Source organism: Stegostoma tigrinum, chromosome 10 (genome assembly GCF_030684315.1).
Source record: "Stegostoma tigrinum isolate sSteTig4 chromosome 10, sSteTig4.hap1, whole genome shotgun sequence".
Lineage (NCBI taxonomy): Eukaryota > Metazoa > Chordata > Chondrichthyes > Orectolobiformes > Stegostomatidae > Stegostoma > Stegostoma tigrinum.
Window position 1 is genome coordinate 49,996,002 of NC_081363.1, and position 20,840 is coordinate 50,016,841.

Below are 20,840 nucleotides of genomic sequence, written 5' to 3' on the forward strand. Positions count from 1 at the left end.
CGTGTTAAAAATTGAGAAAGTGTGTTTTTGCCAATTGCAAACAAACAGAAAATGTAAAGTTCCACAAGTACAAGTCCTGTGTCTCAGTATCACTCTTTACAGCGGTGAAGCAAGTCAAGAAAAGTTCCTCATAAATTTTGGGCATCTCCTGGCTGGATAAAGTGGAAGTAAACCAGTATGTAAGGAACACCTGCACATCTGCCAATGTAGTATACTGTATCCACTGTACCCAGTGTGGCTTCCCCTACATTGGGGAAACCAAGCGGAGGCTTGGGGACCGCTTTGCAGAACACCTCCGCTCGGTTCGCAATAAACAACTGCACCTCCCAGTCGTGAACCATTTTAACTCCCCATCCCATTCCTTAGACGACATGTCCATCATGGGCCTCCTGCAGTGCCACAATGATGCCACCCGAAGGTTTCAGGAACAGCAACTCATATTCCGCTTGGGAACTCTGCAGCCTAATGCTATCAATGTGGACTTCACAAGCTTCAAAATCTCCCCCTCCCCCACTGCATCCCAAAACCAGCCCAGCTCGTCCCCGCCTCCCTAACCGGTTCTTCCTCTCACCTATCCCCTCCTCCCACCTCAAGCCACACCTCCATTTCCCACCTACCAACCTCATCCCGCCTCCTTGACCCATGCGTCCTCCGCGGACTGACCTATCTCCTCCTTAACTCCCCACCTATACTCTCCTCTCCATCTATCTTCTCCTCTATCCATCTTCAGTCCGCCTCCCCCTCTCTCTGTGATGAAAGGACATCTGAAAGTGAGACCTCAAGTTGAACAGGATCAGAGTTGATGCATGAGAAGTTCTTGTTGCTCACTAGAGCGACTGGAGCTAAGTAGTCAGAAATGTGGGAAATGATACCTGTTAAAGGAAACAACCTGATGACCGAAGTCAATGAAAGGAAAAAGCATCAGTTAGCCACTGTTATTCATGTGTACCAGTTATGGAAAGGATTGCCACTACAAATGTGGTTCTACAACCATAAAACCATGTTCCATGGAGAAGTGACATTAGCCCTGGGCATAAACCATAGTCTCCTGAATAGGTGTCCACAAAACTAGTTCCAAAAGGATTGCCAACATTATTCGATTCCAGTGATTCATCATCAGACATCAGCAAATGGACAAATTTATGAAATGCCAGCTAATTTAGTTCCGTCCAGTAGCTGAATGTTCACCCTTTACAAAATACAGAATATTCAATTCTGATTTGTTGTGGAGGAATGATTATAAAATCAGAACTGCTACATCTAATCATTACAATGATGCCAAGACCAAACTGATTTGATGAAATCAGTTAAGCTTTTTTGCTTTGGAAACCAAAATGATAAATTTGATGCTTTTTACAATATTATGACTGTGGTTCAAACTGTGTTTGTAGAACAGTACTTCAATAGAAATATGAAAATAAACCATGTTTTTCAATAAATTAGAGCTGTGTGGTATTGCATATTTGTTAAGATTTTTCTTTTCTGCCATTATGAGTTATTACAATAGTGTATTATTGATAGTCCCAAAATACATAGTGAGTAAATTTGCTTAAGAAACCTGCTGTTGCTTTGGTACCAGAACTTAGAAACCCAACCACACTTAAATATTTCTTCTGATGAACTTATAGCAGAGTAGTGGAACTCACCAGGAAACTCTTTTCTGTTAAATTATCAGCTTATTAAGTACATCGAGATGATTTCTGCCAAAGGTCTGGTGGCCTACTGGGCAAACTCACAAAGAAATTACTAACTTTCATCTCATGGCTCTTTTTTATTTGTTGTTTTGTTCTTGATGGGTATTCAAAAGGTAATATTTATCTTTTATTGGATGCCATAACTTACAGTCTTATTATCCTTATTATGAATCTATCCAGTCTTATTATGAATCTATCCCTGTTTGGTCCTCTCAGCCTGACAGAATTTTGTGCAATGTTTTGTTCATTACAGGTTTGGGTTTAATACTAAGAAGCAAGAGCAGATGGAAATTCATACCTTATTTGTCATATGTTTTATTTAAAAAAGTTTTATCTCTACACTGCGATAAATATCAGAGTTCATATACAAACAATATATTACAATCATATGAAAGATTTTTCACAATAGTTAGTCAGGAACTGGCTACGGAGAAATCAGGAGAGACAAGAAATTGAGGCTTCCTGTAGTCAGCAGTTGGATGTTTTTGTTGCAAACGGAATTTCTGTCGAACTCTCATCTGTCACAGCAATAGAGTGGGAGAAACCCAAGGAACTTGGGCTAAAGGCTTGCTTCAAGTAGAAACCAATTCAGAGAATCTTTACACATAAGGATGATTTTAGCAAATTGTTTTGTGGTCATAAGTATTCAGGTTGATAGCTTCCAAATTAAGAACTTGCATTGAATAAAGAATCTTCATGTCTTCTGAGTCATACAACAGTGAAATTGAGTTTAATCAATTTGTTTTATTTTGAGAAAAATTCTCTGCACTTTAGCACTTATCAAACTAATGTCAGAAAGATGCCAGTGTTAGAAAACTAACTGATTGAGCTTTTCTTAGTACAGATGCAGCCCAGTGGATTTGGAGTTGATTTGAAGTATGTTCAACGTTTCACTTCGGTTTCTTGAAAAATATCACAGATGTTATGCCATAAATTCTATTCAGTATTCATGCTTATTTAATCACAAAATAATCATGAATAACTTGGCTTGTATAATGTTAATTATGAGTTTAATATTCCCTAGTTTTAAAGATATAGAACAGTAACTGATCATTTACCAATAACTCAAAATAGTTAAAATTCCTGGTGATTCAGGAGAAGCTGTAATGATCTTTGTCTGATTAATCCAGATCTTGTGAAGGAGAGATGGATTCCTATGGACTGCATTGACTAATTTCCCATTCTGCAATGAGGTTAAAAACATAAAAAATCAAACATAAATATAGCAATTAATATTATGTTTTCACTTATTTGACTTTTTCAAAATTACCATTTAAGATGGCTAGCACACTTTAATGACATGCATTTGAATAAGGTAAAATACTGTGGATACAGGAAATTTGAAACAAACACAATGTTGGAAAAACTCAATAGATCTAGTAACATCTATGCAGCTTCGAGTTCAGTATGACTTGTTCAAAACCAAACTTCTTCAGAGCTGCTGAAGAAATCATACCGGACTTGAAATGTTAACTCAGTTGCCAAACCTACTGAGTTTCTCCAGAATTCTGTGTTGGTTTCAATACTATACACATGCAATTCATCAAATATACTAATCAGTCCTATAGGAAATAGATAAATAGAAAACATTAACTAAACATGACTAGAAAATGAATTGATTGATGAGTGGGAACTCAATCGGACTCACTGCAAGAAACATAGATGTAAGAAAAAAGCTACAGTTATAATCTTTCAGACTATACAGGAAAATGCTTAATTCAAAGACCTGGATTATTCACATGCTAATATGTATTTAATTACAAAAAATTGGGAGAGGGAATAGGTTCATGCTTGCAAAAGATCAATTTGCAACTGATATAAGTTCCTCAGAAAAAGTGTGATGTGTACTTAGAGTGGATGAAATAATAGAGACAAAAATCTTGGAACCATTTTATTAAAACAACTAGTTCAAAAATAATCGACAAGAAGTAGGTGCTTTTCAAGTCTGGAGTTAGGAATGAAAGGTGTATTTTTTTTGTGACACTGTTTAGGTTAATTTTGAATTCCATACATTTTGGCTAACTGAGCGATAACTTCGAAGCCATTTGACATCAAACAAATTGTTTCTTAAAAACATTATTCATGGGATGTAGGTGTTGCTGGCTGGGTCGGTACTTACTACGCATCCTCAATGCCTTGAACTGAGTGGCTGACTAAGGCCATTTCAGAGTCAACTAAGTTTTGAGCCATATGTAGGCCCAACCAGGTAAAGATGTCAGATTTCCTTCACTAAAGAACACTAATGAACCATATGGGTTACATGGTCAGCATTAGACTAGCTTTTGGTTCCAGATTATTTTACTGAATTCACATCCATGGTGAGATGTGAATCTATGCCACCCACAGCATTAACCTGGGTTCCTGGATTACTAGTCCAGTAACATTACCACTAATCTCCACCTCACCTAATCTATTATACAATTCAATTATATAAGTCACAGCTGGCTTGAAACATTGTGGTAGTTGAATTGATTTCAAAAATGAATTGCAACATGAAAATTATAAAGCAGTGATTGAAATACAGCAAGTAGTTAATTGTATGTAAAGAACTTTGAAGTAACCCACAGATGAAAAAAGGCACACTGTAGTTATTGTAACAAGGTTAGCCAGTTGGACCCATTGAATAGGAGTTCCCTGATTGGGGCTGGTAATTTAGTCCAGTCAGGGAGCCCTAGCTGACAGATATAACAGGGATGCCAACATCCTGTCATTCTGAAATCTGGCTCTAAGAGAGTTGGATCAATTTAAATGAGTTTCTATGTTTAAATACAGGGTGAGTTGGTGACAGGATACAGACCCCTTTGGAGTTACTTCATACGGCTATAAAGGCAAGTTCTTTCTTATTGTAATAATTAATGAAATCTTTGTGTATTTAACTGTTTTTGAGGATGGGGCTTGCTTTTAAAAAGGTGTGGTCTCATTATTGCTTCTTCGGTTATCTTAGCACCATACAGCACTCAGATCTTATTGATTCTACTCAAACTGGCTGCTATAAAGTGAATGACATCAGCTCAAGGTGATTTTCCTATTAACTTGCTCTATTTTTCACAGTTTGAGATTTTTTAATTTGACACCACGCTGAATGGCTAGAGTGGTCATTTTCTACTTTGAAGATTAGGAAACTTTGTATGAATCCATGTGCTAGATCTGTGGTACTCCCATCTGTGATTTGTAACATTTTTGCAATGAGAAACAATGCAATAAATGACAGACAGTCCTAATTCTGACTTTATAACAGACAAGTGGGACTGTCATTAGTTTTGTTGTATGTAATCTTGTATCATTTGGAAAAATCATTTTGAAAATACAGGAAAGATTGCAGAAGCGTTGGAAAAGGAGTAGGTTTACCAGAATGCTGCCTGGACTGGAGGGAAGGTTTTATGAGGAAAGGCTGAGAGATCTAGGGCTTTTTTCTTTAGAACGACACAGGATGAGAGGTGACTTGATAGAGGTGTACAAAATGATCAGAGCTATAGATAGAGTAGACAGCTAGGAACTTTTTCCTAGGGTGGAGGTAGCTATTACAAGGGGGCATAGTTTTAAAGTGAGTGGAGGTAGATGTAGGGGAGACGTCAGAGGTAGGTTCTTTACTCAGAGTGGTCGGGGCGTGGAACGCATTGCTAGAGAGTGTAGTGGAGTCGGCCTCATTAGGGGCATGTATGCAGCTATTAGATAGGCATTTGGGTGATAGTAGAAGGTAGGGGTGGAGGCTAGCTAGACCTTAGGATTAGGGTAAAAATTCGGCACAACATAGTGGGCTAAAGGGCCTGTACTGTGCTGTACTGTTCTATGTTCTATATTTATGACATCATCTTGATAGAAAAATGTTTTAAAACATCATGGTTTTGATTATGCTGGAGTCAGAGATAACAAAATGTGGAGCTGGAGGAACACAGCAGGCCAGGCAGCATCACAGGAACAGGAAAGCTGACGTTTTGGGTTGGGACCCTTCTTCAGAAAAAGGGACCCAACCTGAAACGTCAGCTTTCCCGTTCCTCTGATGCTGCCTGGCCTGCTGCATTCCTCCAGCTTCACACTTTGTTATCTTGGTTTGTGATTAACTTTTATTTAATCTTCACAAAGATGTGAATATTGTGATTGAGTTGATTTATATCAGCAAAAGATCAATAAAATTATATGTTATATACAATGGTGTATGTAACATCAAATGCACTGAAACCCATATTTACCGCCACATCCCAGACTAAAATCTTCTTTCTGTCACCACCACTGACGAGTCTATTTCCATCCAGGTGTAGGCACCTCACTACCCCAATGTGTTCTGACATGGTAAACAGACATTTTCCTGGGGAAATCATGATGTTTTATAAAGTGCTCATCACAACACTAATGTAACATATTATTTATTTTGAATACCACAGAACTATTTTAAACAGTTATACGTTTATTCACGTTTTACGTTTGGCTCAACAGTTTCCTTTTTGCTAGTTGAGAAGCAGGAGAAAATGGTGATCGTACATTTTATTTCACTGCTGTGATCTTGATGAGTTGAACAGTTTTCTTAATCTGCATTTGGTGATATTATTTTTTTTTCCATCACATTACTTAGCCTGTACTGTACAAATATTCATGTTGAAGAAGGCAGGTGCCTCAGATGAGTAGACATGCAAAACAGTATTGCTTCTACCTCTAAACTCCAGGCTTTGTTGATATGGGAGGTCTTTGCTCACCACATTACTTTTGCCCAGCATGGTATTACAATTTCTCTTTTCACTTTACAGAGAAATGTTTGAAACTAGTTGGCAGGATGGTCCAATACCATGTTTTCTACTGAGGGAAAGTCTGTAGCTCTTTATAAGTTATAGCATCAAAATAGTAGTTGTACTGTTTTAGGAGAAATGTCATATTCGCTAGTTATGTAAATTCCTGGCCCTAAAATATATTCTCTGTGCAGCAGTCAATTATGAAGTCATTTGTATCAAATCTTTGTGCAAAAATCTAGATGGGAGTTCTGGGAAAACCCAAACACTAAAGTGTTGTTGAAAGTAGAAAAATGAGAACTGAAACTCACTGGGCTTTGGTCACGAGGTAAATGCTAGGATCTGCCTACTGATAATCTTTGGAACTAACTGCCTGAATTTACAGGATTGGGGAAGTCATAATACTATTAACGATGCACCTTCGGCACCTACGCAGGATTCTATACAAAACGTGAGAGAGTTCTCTCACCAACTCTCTTTATAAATGATACCATATATTTTTCAAACTTCTTGGTGGATTCCAACCTGGGTCTTCCATTTAATCTGTGCACTCAGACTATACGCACCCAAAAGCTCTAAAGGACTCCAGATAAGAGGCCTCAGTTGGACCCCATGGGGGCAGAATCTCTGCCATAATAACAAGGCATATAGGAAAGTAGCAGAAAAGTCTGGGACCCTATCTGTCTAGACCCTGATCTAATGTAGATCTTCCATTCGCGTTCTCATATCAGGATGCAGAAGGGACTATGGATTTTCAGTCAAATCCAGTTTGGTGCAGCCCTTCCTTGATTCCTCAGCATTCCCAAATAGCATTAAGGGTTTCAATCAAGATAGGTCAATTTTAATACTGATTTTTAACACAAACTATCATTAATTTTCACTATCATTCTGAATATGATGGTAGGATAGAAAGCTTTAAAATTAGAGGGAAAGGGAATATGTGGAACTGACATATCAACATAAACTTTTGAACTAAATGTCCTCTTATGGTAGGGTCTATATAGTTCTTTGACTGGCTTAGTAAAGATTGGACACAGTGGGAAGAAGGAATCCATTGATGGTCTAACCCATGTATTACCCGTGTATAGCTTTCAAAGTTGTTTAAAGAGTAGCATGTTTAGAAGCTTTTGTAAAAAATCAAATGGTTATATCATTGCTGGATTTATTTGTGGCAAGAAGAAAATGAGCTTACAAAGCAAATTAGTAAAACATTCTCTATTTTTCACACCTGCAAAGTCCCAGACTCGAATGGTGCTATCTGAAGAACCAGAGCAGATTGTCTTCTCATTAAACATCAAACAGTACTGCAGAAAAGACATTGAAGATTTGTATTAGAATGGCCAAGATTAATTAGATGTAAAATGTGGATGATGTTATCTTTAAATTATTTAAAATAAATAGAGGCAGGAACAACAGAGATAAAAGACCAAGTTAGTATAGAGGTATTACAGCAAGGCAGAATATTTCAAGAAGAAACTTGGACTAGGACTGAGAATGGGGAATGAACAAGCTTTTAAAAGGAGAGGCAAGTAGGGTGGAAAAACGTATAGTGCTTAAAGGAGAAGGGGAAAGCAGTAAAATTTGGTGAAAAGGTCCTTACTGCCACCATAATAGTTTGGGCAGGGCAGATGGTGAAAAGGAAAGCTTTTGTAAAGGGCACAGCATTGCCATTTGGAAGTTGGGGTTTGGTTGATGCTAAATCAAGATGAGGGCTTTAATTATCAGAGATCAGAATCCTAAAGAGAAATATGGACAGGATGATGTTTGATGATCACCTGACTTCTTTTTATTTATTCTTGCGCTATTGCATAGGAGAAGATAGTGATGAGCTGCTTCTTGTATCACTCCTCAGGGTACTGCAACACCCACAATGCTGTTTTGAAGGGAAGTTCCAGGGTTTTGATGCAACAACGGAATATCATTTCAAGTCAGAATAGTATGTGACTTGGAAGGGTAACTGCAGATCGTGGTGTTCTCGTGCATATGCTGCCCTTGTCTTTTGTTGGTAGTACAGGCTGTGGAATTGTAAGGTGCTGTCGTAGGAATCCTGATGAACTATGATTACCGTTGCTGAACATCGGTGGTGGAGGGAATGAATATTGAAGGTTGTGTGGGGAGTAGCAATCAAGCGGCTGCATTGGTCCTGGATGGTGTCATTATCAAATGTTGTAGAAGTCACACTCATCCAGGCAAGTGGATAATATACCAGCACACCCCTGACTTTGCCACAGAATTCCTAGCCTTTAACATGCTTTTGTAGCCACAATATTTATATAGCTAGTTCAGTTTTTGGTCAATGATAACCTCGAGGATGTTGATTGTGGGGAATTCAGCAATAGTAATTCCATCGAATGTTTTGATCAGATTATCCTTTGCTGGATATACTCATTGCCCGACATTTCTCTGGCATGAATATTACAAATAGTGTAAAATCTCAAATAGTACAAAATATTGCAAAACAATCATCAGCAAACATCTCCAATTCTAACCTTATGATAGAGGTAAGGTCATTGGTGAAGCAGCTGAAGATGGTTCAGCCTAGGAAGCTACTGAGGAACTCCTGCAGAAACGTCCTAGAGCAGAGATGACTGACTTACATAATCATAACCAGGTATGACTCCAATTGGTGGACAATTTTCTCCCAATTTCCATTAATATGTCAAGGGCAGTGATTCTCATCTCAGATATGGAATCCAGCTCTATTGTCCGTGTTTAAACCAATGTTGTGATGAGGTCAAGAACTAAGAGACCCTGGAACTAGAGCTGAACATCAGTGACCAGGTTATTAATAACCAAGTGCTGGTTGATAGCACTGTTGATCACCCCTTTCCCATCGTCAAATCATCATTCAAGTGTCATTTCTTAATCTAGTAGTGTTATCATGACCGGCAGTGATGCACAGCAGTATGCCTAAATCAAATTGGATACAACTGCTAGTACATCAATTTGTATACAACAGTAACAACTTGTTTCTTGGTTACGTTTTCTTTTATTGTGTCTTTACAACTGGAAAAACATGTTTTTTTCGCCTTAGCTTTCTGTCTCTGTCACCATGTATAAACTACTCACCACATCCCCGGTATGTCCTTGACACTTGCACAGCAATCTTCCACTTTCTGTTGACCAGATAAGCACTAAGCAATCTCCTCCACCACTCACCAGATATCGACAGTCAAACTGACAGCAGTTCACAACTGTGAAGAGGGAAATGCGCACAAAACTGTAGACAGATAACCGCTCAGTAAAATTAAATCATACATTGCATATCTTTGAATTTTAAAAGTTTCAATATTTATGAGACCATACAATCATAAGATATAGGAGCACAAGTAGGACATTTGGCCCATCAAGTCCACTCTGCCAATCAAAGAGATTGTGGCTGATCTGATAATCCTTAACTCCACCTTCCTGCCTTATCCTGTACCTTCAATTACCTTACTGAGTAAAAAATCTATCTCAACCTTGAACATGCTTAATGACATAGCTTCTAATGTAAAGAATTTCACAGATTCCCTATTCTCTGAAAGAGAAAGAGTTAGAAAGAATTCTTCTTCACCTATATCTTAAATAAGATACCCTTACTTTGGGATTATGTGCTCTGGTTCTTGTTCTTCTAGTTCACAAGGGGAAACAATATACCTTGTAATCTTGTATTATTCAATAAGATCTCCTCTCATTTTTCTAAGCTCCAATGAGTACAAGCCCAACTTACTCAGATGTATGATTAAAAGAAAATCTGGAAAATGGACATTGTCTTTCACAAACATTTTCTTCTAGTGTTTATTTCAGAGTACTTACCTTCTGTATGGCCTTTTAGAACAGCTATACATTCTCCAGCTTGTATATTCCACATTCTTATTGTGTGGTCCCACGATGTGCTAGCAACAAGATGCTTTTTCATAGTCAAGTACTGTTTAATAAGCAAATGGTTAATAGCATCGCAAGTCTACATAAACGATTTTACATGCCATTTAACCATATTTTAACATGTACAGTCATTTCAAAGCTTTACAAACACTGTGTGGTGTGTTTGATTTGGAATACAGGTATACAGATCATTTAAAATAAATCTAATACATGTGACTAATCATCATTATGAGATCTCCACACAAGTAAAAAATACATGTTTTGAAATATTTTCCTATTACTTACATCAAAACTTTTAACCTTTTAAAATTCAGATGTTACTAAAATAGTTGTTATCTTTACTGCATTTTTACTTATTTTGTAGTGGTACTGTTCAAATAATAAATGCTGAAACCAACTCTGGGCATTTCTTAATGAATATTCATAAGGTTTGATTCAATAAGAAACAGTTAAAGAGTATTCAATTCACCTGATTTATAAACATTAACTTTGGGAAAATAAGTAACTATTATATATTAACTGTATAGTTAAACAGCGACCCTTTTTAACACTGATTAATGATTGCAATTTTTGTATGTAAATTGTTTCCATACTAAAATTTTATCAGTTCAATCTTTCAGCACTGTTCATTCATGTAAAATAAATATTGTTCAAATTTCCTACTCTGGTCTTTAAACATTTGACCATTCAAACAGACATCATCAGAGAGAACAGCTCCACACACGAGTTGTTGATCATGCATAATCTAGTTTAAAAGCAGCTGAAGCAACCACTGATGTTAAAACATCACAAGATTCTTTTCTCCCTTCAGATCATTTCACTCACCATCTTCATAGATGCAGTCCAGAGAAGATTTGCTAGGTTGATCCTGGGAATGAAGGGATTTTCTTACGAGGAGAGGGGATTGAATAGGTTGGGCATGTGCTCATTGGATTGTAGAAGCGGCAGCCTTATTGAAACTTGTAACATTCTTAGGCAGCTTGACAGGATAGATGCTGAGAGGGAGAGCTCTTACATCTTATGGTCGAAAACAGGCAGGGGGCAAATTTAAATTATGATAAATTAACCTTGCAGAACATGGTGTTATCAATTCCAGTCTCTGCTTGTGAAATGTCTTATTCCACAGTTAAAATTACAGATCAACATGTAAGCTAGACTGATTATGCTCACGGGGTTCTAATCTTAATGTTGAATTTACGTTTTAAGGGTTTCCAACTCCATTGATAATAAGGCTCCCTAATTCCTCTAAACTCCAGAGATACATGGGCTTGACAGAAAGATTTTAAAATGACAGTTATACACAATAATTTAAGATAGCAAGAACTGCAGATGCTGGAGTCAGAGACAACACAGCATGGAGCTGGAGGAACACAGGCAGACCTCAGATGCTGCCTGACATGCTGTGTTCCTCCAGCTCCATACTGTGTTGATACAATAGTTTGATTTTTTTTGGTTTATAAAAGAGAACTTCATGGTTACACAAACTCTTTAAACAGTATGTAACTGAAAATTTGCTGAACTGTCCTCCTGTATTAATTTTCTAACTCTTGTGCTGCCAGTGGGTACTTTCCCTCCTGGGATGCTCAATGAAAATTTAGACACATGCAGTGGGTAACCAAAGCTAGAAACGTAACCTAATCTGCTTCACTAATAATGTGATATTTGAACAAAAAATGATATATGGAGCTCTGAATTTTATAAAGTGAAAGTAAAGATGATACATATATAATAACACTACCTGAATTTCATCTTCATGACCTCGTAGAACTTTCCTACAGTGGCCATCTTGAATAGACCAAACACGAAGAGTTCTGATTCGCAAAAGCAAATGAGATAAACTAGCAGTGATTTACAGGAAAATCAATCTTAACATAAAATAATACATATATGTCAGATATTTGTTATCAAAATTCAGACATGATAAACTGCTTTTTAATTCAAACTGTATATTTTCTTATAGATAGTAGGAACTGCAGATGCTGGAGAATCTGAGATAACAAGGTGTAGAGCTGGGTGAACACCACAGGCCAAGCAGCATCAGAGGAGCAGGAAGGCCGATGTTTTGGGTCTCTAGGTCTGAAACGTCAGCCTTCCTGAATCTGATGCTGCTTGGCCTGCTGTGTTCATCCAGCTCTACATCTTATTAACTCTGAATATTTTCTTAAGCAAAATTACTTTTTAAGACATCTGCTTAATGATCAGTAGGTTCCAGGGAATCATTACTCCAGTAGCACAGCAAGCAAAAGCAGTGTGTAGCCAGCAGATTTTGATATCTGATATTCACTAAACTGGGGAGGGGTACAGTGCTCCATTGGCTTCAGTGCCTTGAACTAAGAATGGGAGAACTGACTAGAATTCCTAATCCTGGTAACTGTGCAACAATGAGAGATTGTAAGAACTGTCGATGCTGGAGTCAGATAACACAGTGTGGAACTGGAGGAACAGCCCGGCAGCTTTTACTAGGTGAGTGAACATTGAGCAACAGAACTAGGGACCTCCATTAGGATCCCCTATGGTCAGTGAATGCACCCCGAATAAGATCATTCAACCGCACCCCCTTCCCACACCCCCTCAAACATGGCCCTCTGACCTTCTCATCGCCAGCCAGGTCCTACCAATACCTTGGACTTACCATAGGCTCCAATAGTTCCTCTTCCTTGGTGACTGACTGTAGTCTCAGGAGTGGCCATTAGTTGAACCTAGTGCCAAAGGGGTTACAGAGTGGCTGGCCAATCAGACTGGCAGGCACCTCCCCTAGGCTGGACTTACTCCTGAATGAGGCTCAGAAGACCCATTTCCAGCAATTAAGGCTCCATGGGGCATTAAGTAACAATGGGGGAACCAATATCAGACAGGATGTATTCTCCATCAACTCATCAGGTGACATTCAGGTGACAAAATCTTGTCATCTGAAAAACCCTGACCACAAAAGATTGCATTTTTATCCCAAAAGCAATTATTAACAGATCTTTTAACAATACTGAATTCTTGTCTTACAAATAATCAATTATTGAACTATCACTTCAAAAAATGAATATACTACCTGTAGAATTTGAGTTTTACCTATCCGAGCTGGCACTGGCCACCTGTATTCCATCAAAACAGAGATGATCAATTCCTGAGTTATGACCCATCAGTGCTCGTAGACAACTACCAGTTTCTGTCTGGAAAATTCGAATCAAGCTGTCAGCGCAACCTGTTACAATGACTTCATCCTGAAAACCAGAAACATCAATTTTAGCTTTTACATTGTTAATAATTACAGCATTAAAACTGTTATAACATAAATTTTTTAAAAGCTTTTTCAGGATATAATATTAATGAAGTTTTGACACTGATACCCAGGGTTAGATTTTTGCCAGGAGTGGATAGCTGTGTCAGTTTGTGTGTCAGAAGCTGTTTCTGGTGGAAAATCAATTGAAATTCAGATTTTCATGGGGGTGGTCCCTTTGAGAGCTGCTGCATCTCGCTCTCCATATGGTTGACCACTTTCTAAATGGAGGAGTTTATTTCTCCAAATTTCCAAAGGGTGATGCAAATGAGCTGGATCGACACCTCAATTTTCAGCCCATTTTCACTACCTGAGAAATTCTGAAATCTAGAAACTCATTTGTGTTTGCTTGTCTAAGGGGAAGATCTATTTCTGAATCATTTACAGTGTTAATCAGTTGAGTAGGCATGTTCATGTTACAGCTGCCTGTGTCTCTGATACATCATCTTACATATTAGTACTGTGACCTTGATGTGGTACCATGCTATTTAACCATATGCGTGAACTTGACTCTACCTGTGCTAATAGAGGTTGCTTGTGAGGAGTGATAGTCCTTCTTTGGAGTTCTATTGTTGCTGTTGAGACTGGACACCTATGCCTATAGGAGACATGTCATGAGAACTTGCCTTAGAGAGCACAACCCTTTGCAAGTTTGGAGATTTCTCAATCAAACTCAGGATTCAGCATGAACTGAATGAGGTGGAATGCAGTGGACCCCTTTAATGAACATATTTCAGTCTCTGATCTTTACCTCCAATATGAATCTCCTTGCTGCATTCCTCAATGTCCACGATGTCTATGGGTCTCTGTTCCTTGGCAGCAATGACAATGTGAAGGTGGGGTGCCCTTCTCCTCACCTCTGGGCCTTCTTGGGTGCGTTATGGGCTTTGATCTTGTGTAAGGGCAAAAGATAAAGAACTGCTGACATCTACGATCGATGCTAGCTGCTTTTATCCATTATAAACTGTTTGTCTCAATGCTGTCAGGTCTTCAGTTGCATTACAGGTCTCAGCCATTCGAAGGAGTCAGTAAGTTTTCTGGGCATACATTCATACACTCCTCTGATACTCATCTACAGAATGTAGCCTCAGGTTTTTCTGTTGGTGTGCCACTGGAGATGGAATGGGGATGCAAATCCTGAAAGCAGATGCTTGCACGCACCTTGTCAGAGTGTATCAGTTTAGTAAGGTTCCTCCCACACCTGATCCAATTTCTGTACATCACATCCCTTGTGTCACCTTGAAGGAGACCTCCTTAGTTGGTGTGCTGGCCTCCTCTTGCAACAATCTGGGAATAGGACCTCCATTCTCCACACTTTGCAGTCAAAACAATGATTTCCAGGTTCACATCTGCACATCAATGTGGGTCCCTGCTCCTGACTCCAGGAGCTGCTGTCCCTGAAACAGGGGTCTTTTATGGAATCTTGCAGGAAAGTCATGCTCATAAACATCTCTCTGGGCTTCTCAAAGTCTTTGTTTGTCACCCAGTTATTGACAACCTAACTTGAACGGTCTTCCTTTTTTTAAACAGACAAACAGAACTCCCAAGTTCTCCCCCCAAGTATGGAATTGCAGTATGGTGAACAAAGATTTAATATTCCATCATGTTGTTTTGGAGGCATAGTGGCTCAGTGATTAGCACTGTTGTCTCCCAGTGCTAGGAAACCAGCTTCAATTCTACCATCAGGTGCCTGTGTGGAGTTTGCACATTGTCCCCATGCCTACATGGGGGCTCCAATTTTCTTCCACAGTCCAAAGATGTGCAGGTTAGTTGGACTGGTTGTGCTGTGTCTAGGGATGTGTAGGCTAGGTGAAATTAGCCATGAGAAATGCAAGGTTACAGGATTAGGTTAGGGGGCTGGTCCGAGTAGGATGTTCTTCGGATTGTCCGTGTGGATTTGATGGGCCAAATGGCCTGCTTCCACACAGTTGGGATTCTATCTGACGATTCCAAATTGAAGGTAAACAGTACAAGAGCAAATACAATAATGGCTGCCTTGGTCTGTTCAAAAATCAAGCCTACACTTGAAGTGTCTGGCCCTTGTTCCTGCCTTCTTGGTTACTCATTAGCCAACCAACCCATTGCCATATCAATAGGAAAGGGTGTTCCTGTGAAAATGAAGGCTGGTGGTTGTGTCTCCTTGTAGTGGGTTTGGGATAAGTAAGCACTGGTAACTTCAATTTCTGAGCAGTGGAAGGAAAATCCTGCTCTCCTCATCAGGAATTTGTTCAGAAATCTTGTGGCCAATTTGAGGCAAACTGGGATTAATTGAAAAAGAAAACTGGACTCAAACAGCTTCTCAGTCTTTGTGAGTAATATGATCCATACTATTGTGGGATCAATTCCAAAGTTCACGTGTGCAACATGTGAAATATGAGACTTAGTTAAGAATCTGTAACTCAATCGTTACATTAAAGCAGTTTGAGAATGTTGTTCAGGACTTGAGATTATAGATTCTAAATTACTCAAAAACATTTCTTGCTTATTAATATAAATTGTACCAAAATGGCTTTCATATTTTAAAAAATATGCAATGCTATTTTTCACGATTTTGATATTGGCCATTGATTCCTGTAGGTATTTTCCTGATTCTTAGCTGAAACACTGGGAATAGATCTAAGGAAGCCTGAATAACAACTTGGATATTTTAATTCCTTTTTCAGAATTTCACCACACCATCTATAAGAAGTGGTGAAAAGGATAATCTCGACAGAAATTTGTAACCAATGTGAGATAGGAACACAGGATGAATACACCGAAGATGGAATTCAATTTACATTGCTCTGAGGGAGTGACCTGCTAATTCATAAACAGCAATTGGAGGAATTGTGGCTATTGAATGTTCTGATGATAACGCAGTTGATAATAAGTAGAATTATAAGAATATTGGCTATTTAATTCAACTATAAAACCATCTCCATGAAGTAATAATAGCAACTTGTATTTATATAGTGCCTATGACACACAAAATAATATTAGCGAAACATTTCTAAAATAAAAAAATTTTACTCAAAAGTAAACAATAAAAGGCACTTCACAGGAACATCATAAAGCAAAATCCAACATCTAGGCACATAAGGCTTTACTACAGCAGATCATTTAAAAACTTGGTCAACAAGATGAACATTTCATAAAAGATTGAAGTGGCACACAAAAACTGGGGGATAGAGTCAGCAACTGGGGAACAGATTTTCAGAAACTGAGAAATATGAACTGAAGATATGACGTTAAGTTTTCTCAATGGTTAATTGAAAGGATTTTCTTCTCATCTAGTACAGAGATTTGGATAGCAATCTTACAGGTGGCAACAAATAAAAATGTAAATAATTTGGAAGGAATTGCAGGTAGCTGGATGGGGAGAAAAGATTACCTTAATGCAAACACTTGTTACAGCATCTGTATGATTATCCAGTACATGTAGACAATTTGCAGTGAATAGATCCCATACACGGGCAGTTTTGTCTGAACTTCCACTAACAAGCCGTTTTCCTGCGAACATGACAGAGGCAGAAGATATATATTAGAATTGGGTCAATGAGAGATGAGATTTCCATTGTGTTTAAATATTTTGTAAAAAAATGATTGCACATGACAGATCAGATAATATTTTGTATTTTTAAATTAAACAAAAAAAGTGAGTAATATTTGACACAATGATAGAATAAATAGCACGTTACTTTACAGAATTATGAAGCAGGTAGAACATGACATGTGCAATAACCCATCCATGACATTTCTAATGTGCCATTAATAGGAAGGTCAAACACTATCCTAAAAGGGGGAGAGAGACATCAAGTGAGAGAACAAGCATGAGAACTAGAGAGTTCTTGTGGAAGTGACATTGAAAGGATGCAAGAGAGTAGATAGAAGAACTGTGAAGAATAAGGGGACATAAACAACTAAAAAGAAGTTGGCGAAATTCTGATAGCATTAGAGTGATGATGAGTATCCTGAATCAACCTTCTGAGCAACTCCAATTGAAGAATTGTGAAATTAGCAGCGTAGGAACCAAAAACAAATGTAATTTGAAATTGTTGAATACAATGTCAAATCTGGTACACAATGAGAACAAAGACAGGGAAAGAAAGACTGAATTTAGCGAGAGTGAATCAATAAAAGCTAAATAAATAATTTATCCATATTATCCAGTATTGATCTTGAAAGCACCTGTACAAAAATCAGATGAAGACTGTAGGGGTGACCTATGCTTGGCCATGTCAGGTGGCCTGCATCTGGTCACACCAAGCAGCCCACGCCTGCTTGTGAGATGGCAGGCAGAAGCAAAGCAAAACTAGGCAGCCTGCTCACACAGTAAAATACAATGTTACCTTCAAACAGAACTGCTAGAAGGTCAGTAAAAGAACACTGTATGTTCCCACCTGAGATACGTCTGCTAAAAGGATGCCTTAGGACAGAAAAATTACCAATTCTAGCTTTATTAAATTCAGGATGATTGTCCCAGAAATGAATAATGTCAGGTGCTAGATTAGTCCCCAGGCAGCCGCAAGGATAACAGCTAAAGTTATTTCATAGTAAATAGTTGCCTCTTTGAAGCTACCAGCAGTATTAAATAGTTTCTACCTAAAAATGCTCTAATCATAGAAGTTAGTTTCAATACGTAACCAGGATATAATACAAACCTTAAAAAACATTTAAGCTTAGATGTAGAGATTAACTAGCCGTAGGAGACACCTTCTCTTATGCCCTGAACAAGATAGATTGATCACAGCCCATAAATTACAAACTATTGACAGTAGTTGCATATAGTTAAACTTATAATTAAACTTTATAACGTAAGTTAACCTCATAGAAATTAGTTAAAACTAACTGACTTTTTATTTTTACATTGTGTAATGGGACAGTGGGAAAATAAAATGAGTATCTGAATGTGATAAAAGGCAGCAGCAAAATAGAATTTGAGCTGTCCTTACACTTTTTATGTTTAATTTAAAGCCTGAGAAAGATCAGAAGGAATATGGCCATTAAATATTGGAATGTGAATGAATAGGATGCCTAGGAAGAACGAAGCCCTAAGGATTACAATGTCCAGCTAATACCATAAGCTCATGGGAACCTGGGGCTGTCTACGGAAGTACCCATCACTGATTAGGTATCCCATAGGATTGGGTGTTTGAGTTAAAGGGAAGGGCAATGACTATGTTGTATTTGATTACTGTAATGCAAAATGTATAAAAATGCCATATTTCTTTGTAAAAGCAGAGGGTGTGTTATCAACCTATCTTCCAAACCCAGATTCGGGGAAGATCTTTTGGTCCTTTCCCTGCATAAAGTGGTTTCTGCTTGAATAAACATTTTCCACTTGCCTGAATCCTGCCTGCCCGCTGAGTCTGTCCCAAGTTGGGAAAAATGCTCCTACAAGGACATAATTGGATTTTCCTGCAAGCCCTTGATCTGAATAAAAGAGTTATGATATAATAGGTTTTCTTTTAAAATAGTCTGACTCTGAATGGACACAAGAGGTAAAAATAAGTTGCTACAAAGCATCTAACTATGTAGCTGCAAGCCCTAAACATATGGAATTAGGTCCATTCTTTTGAAATAGCAGGAGATATTATTGATCATAAGTTGATACAGGGGTTTGCATATCATGTTGCGGCCTTTCAAGAAATTGGTGAGGCCACTTTTGGAATACAGCACACAATTCTGGTTGCCTCCCTATAGGAAGGAGGTTGTTAAAACTTGAGAGGATGAAGAAAAGATTTACAAGGATGTTGCTAGGACTGGAGGGTTTGAGCTATAGGGAGAGGATGAATAGGCTGGGACTTCTTCCCTTGGAGTGTCAGAGACTGAGGGCTGGCCTTATAGAGGTTTATAAGATCATGAGGGGCGTGGGTATAGTAAAGAACTAAGGTCTTTTCCCCAGGGTGGGGGAGTCCAAAAGTCTTGCAGGTTCACCTATAAAAGTATAGAAGCCCTCACAGCGGCAGAATCTGACTTTAAGTGTTAATTTCTTTGTTTCTTCAACAAGGAATTCAACAACAGCCACAAACAGTCTAATTCAGACTTACTAGGATTTTCATCTTATAAGTACTCTCTCTGTCCTGATTTTAATTTGAACATCAGTACTTTCTTGTTAATAACTTTATGTTTTTATTCATAAGAAACATTCAGTAACAAACCAATTTTTAGTATATTTACCAAGAAGCTTGAATCATTAAAACTAAAATGGGGGCTACACAAGTTAAAATGATTTGCAGATCACTGACCAAATGATAACCACATCTGATGGTCATGACACCCTTCATGGTCTTGTTCCTCCTGACATACTAGCCCTGGAGCGTGTCCAGCGGAGATTCACACAGATGATCCCTGGAATGGTAGATTTAACGTATGATGAACGGCTAAGGCTCCTGGTATTGTATTCATTAGAGTTTAGAAGGTTGAGGGGAGATCTAATAGAAACCTACAAGATAATGTATGATTTAGAAGGGGTGGACGCTGGGAAGTTGTTTCTGTTAGGCGGGGAGACTAGGACCCGTGGGCACAGCCTTAAAATTAGAGGGGGGAAATTTAAAACTGAAATGAGATGACATTTCTTCAGCCAGAGAGTGGTGGGCTTGTGGAATTCATTGCCACGGATTGCAGTGGAGGCCGGGATGTTGGATGCCTTCAAGGCAGAGATCGACAAATTCTTGATCTCAGAAGGAATCAAGGGCTACGGGGAGAGAGCAGGGAAGTGGAGTTGAAATGCCCATCAGTCATGTTTTAAATGGCAGAGTGGATTTGATGGGCCGAATGGCCTTACTTCCACCCTATGTCTTATGGTCTTATGGCTATTGTAATGTTATTTTACAATTTCCTGTTCCTGTAATTTAGGCTTTATCTTCATTGAAGTGGTGCCATCAAGCAAGCTGCTATATCCTGGCTACGTTGTTGGAGCTGCACATTCCATTACCTTGTAGTTAGTGGACAGGGTTTAGAATCCCTACAGCAGACAGTGCCTGTTTGGCCCGTCAAGTCTGCACTGATCGTCCAAAGAGTATACCATCAGACCTAGCTCCCAAACCTATCTATGAAACCCCATATTTACCAACCGTGCACATCTTTGGAGTGTGGGAGGAAATTGGAGCACCTGGAAATCCTCATAGTCATAGAATCCATCGAATTCCTACAGTAAGGAAGCAGCCCACTGAGTTCACACCAGCCTACCGAAGAGAATCCCACCCAGACCCACTGCCTATCCTATCTCTCTAACCCCACGTATCCCATGGCCAGTCCACCGAACCTGCATATCTCTGGACAGTGGGAAAAGACTGGAGCACCCAG

General features: G+C 38.6%; 1 protein-coding gene across 7 annotated transcripts in view; it reads right to left on the bottom strand.

Moving 5' to 3' along the window:
* Positions 1-2,012: 2,012 nt before the first annotated feature.
* The window catches only part of LOC125455700 (F-box/WD repeat-containing protein 7-like), a 34,433-nt gene continuing 15,605 nt past the window's right edge, over positions 2,013-20,840 (bottom strand). For 4 of the 7 annotated variants that reach the window (XM_048538030.2, XM_048538034.2, XM_059649180.1 and 1 more), the window contains 8 exons: positions 16,924-17,042; positions 13,346-13,497; positions 12,021-12,093; positions 10,214-10,325; positions 9,485-9,609; positions 7,644-7,719; positions 5,885-6,000; positions 2,013-2,877 (listed from right to left, as the gene is read on the bottom strand). In XM_048538030.2, coding sequence (XP_048393987.2) covers positions 2,749-2,877; positions 5,885-6,000; positions 7,644-7,719; positions 9,485-9,609; positions 10,214-10,325; positions 12,021-12,093; positions 13,346-13,497; positions 16,924-17,042 — 902 coding nt within the window. In that variant the 3' untranslated portion in view covers positions 2,013-2,748. The remainder of the gene's footprint in view (positions 2,878-5,884; positions 6,001-7,643; positions 7,720-9,484; positions 9,610-10,213; positions 10,326-12,020; positions 12,094-13,345; positions 13,498-16,923; positions 17,043-20,840) is intronic. The other 3 variants (XM_048538032.2, XR_009446240.1, XM_048538031.2) reach the window with 3 other exon arrangements.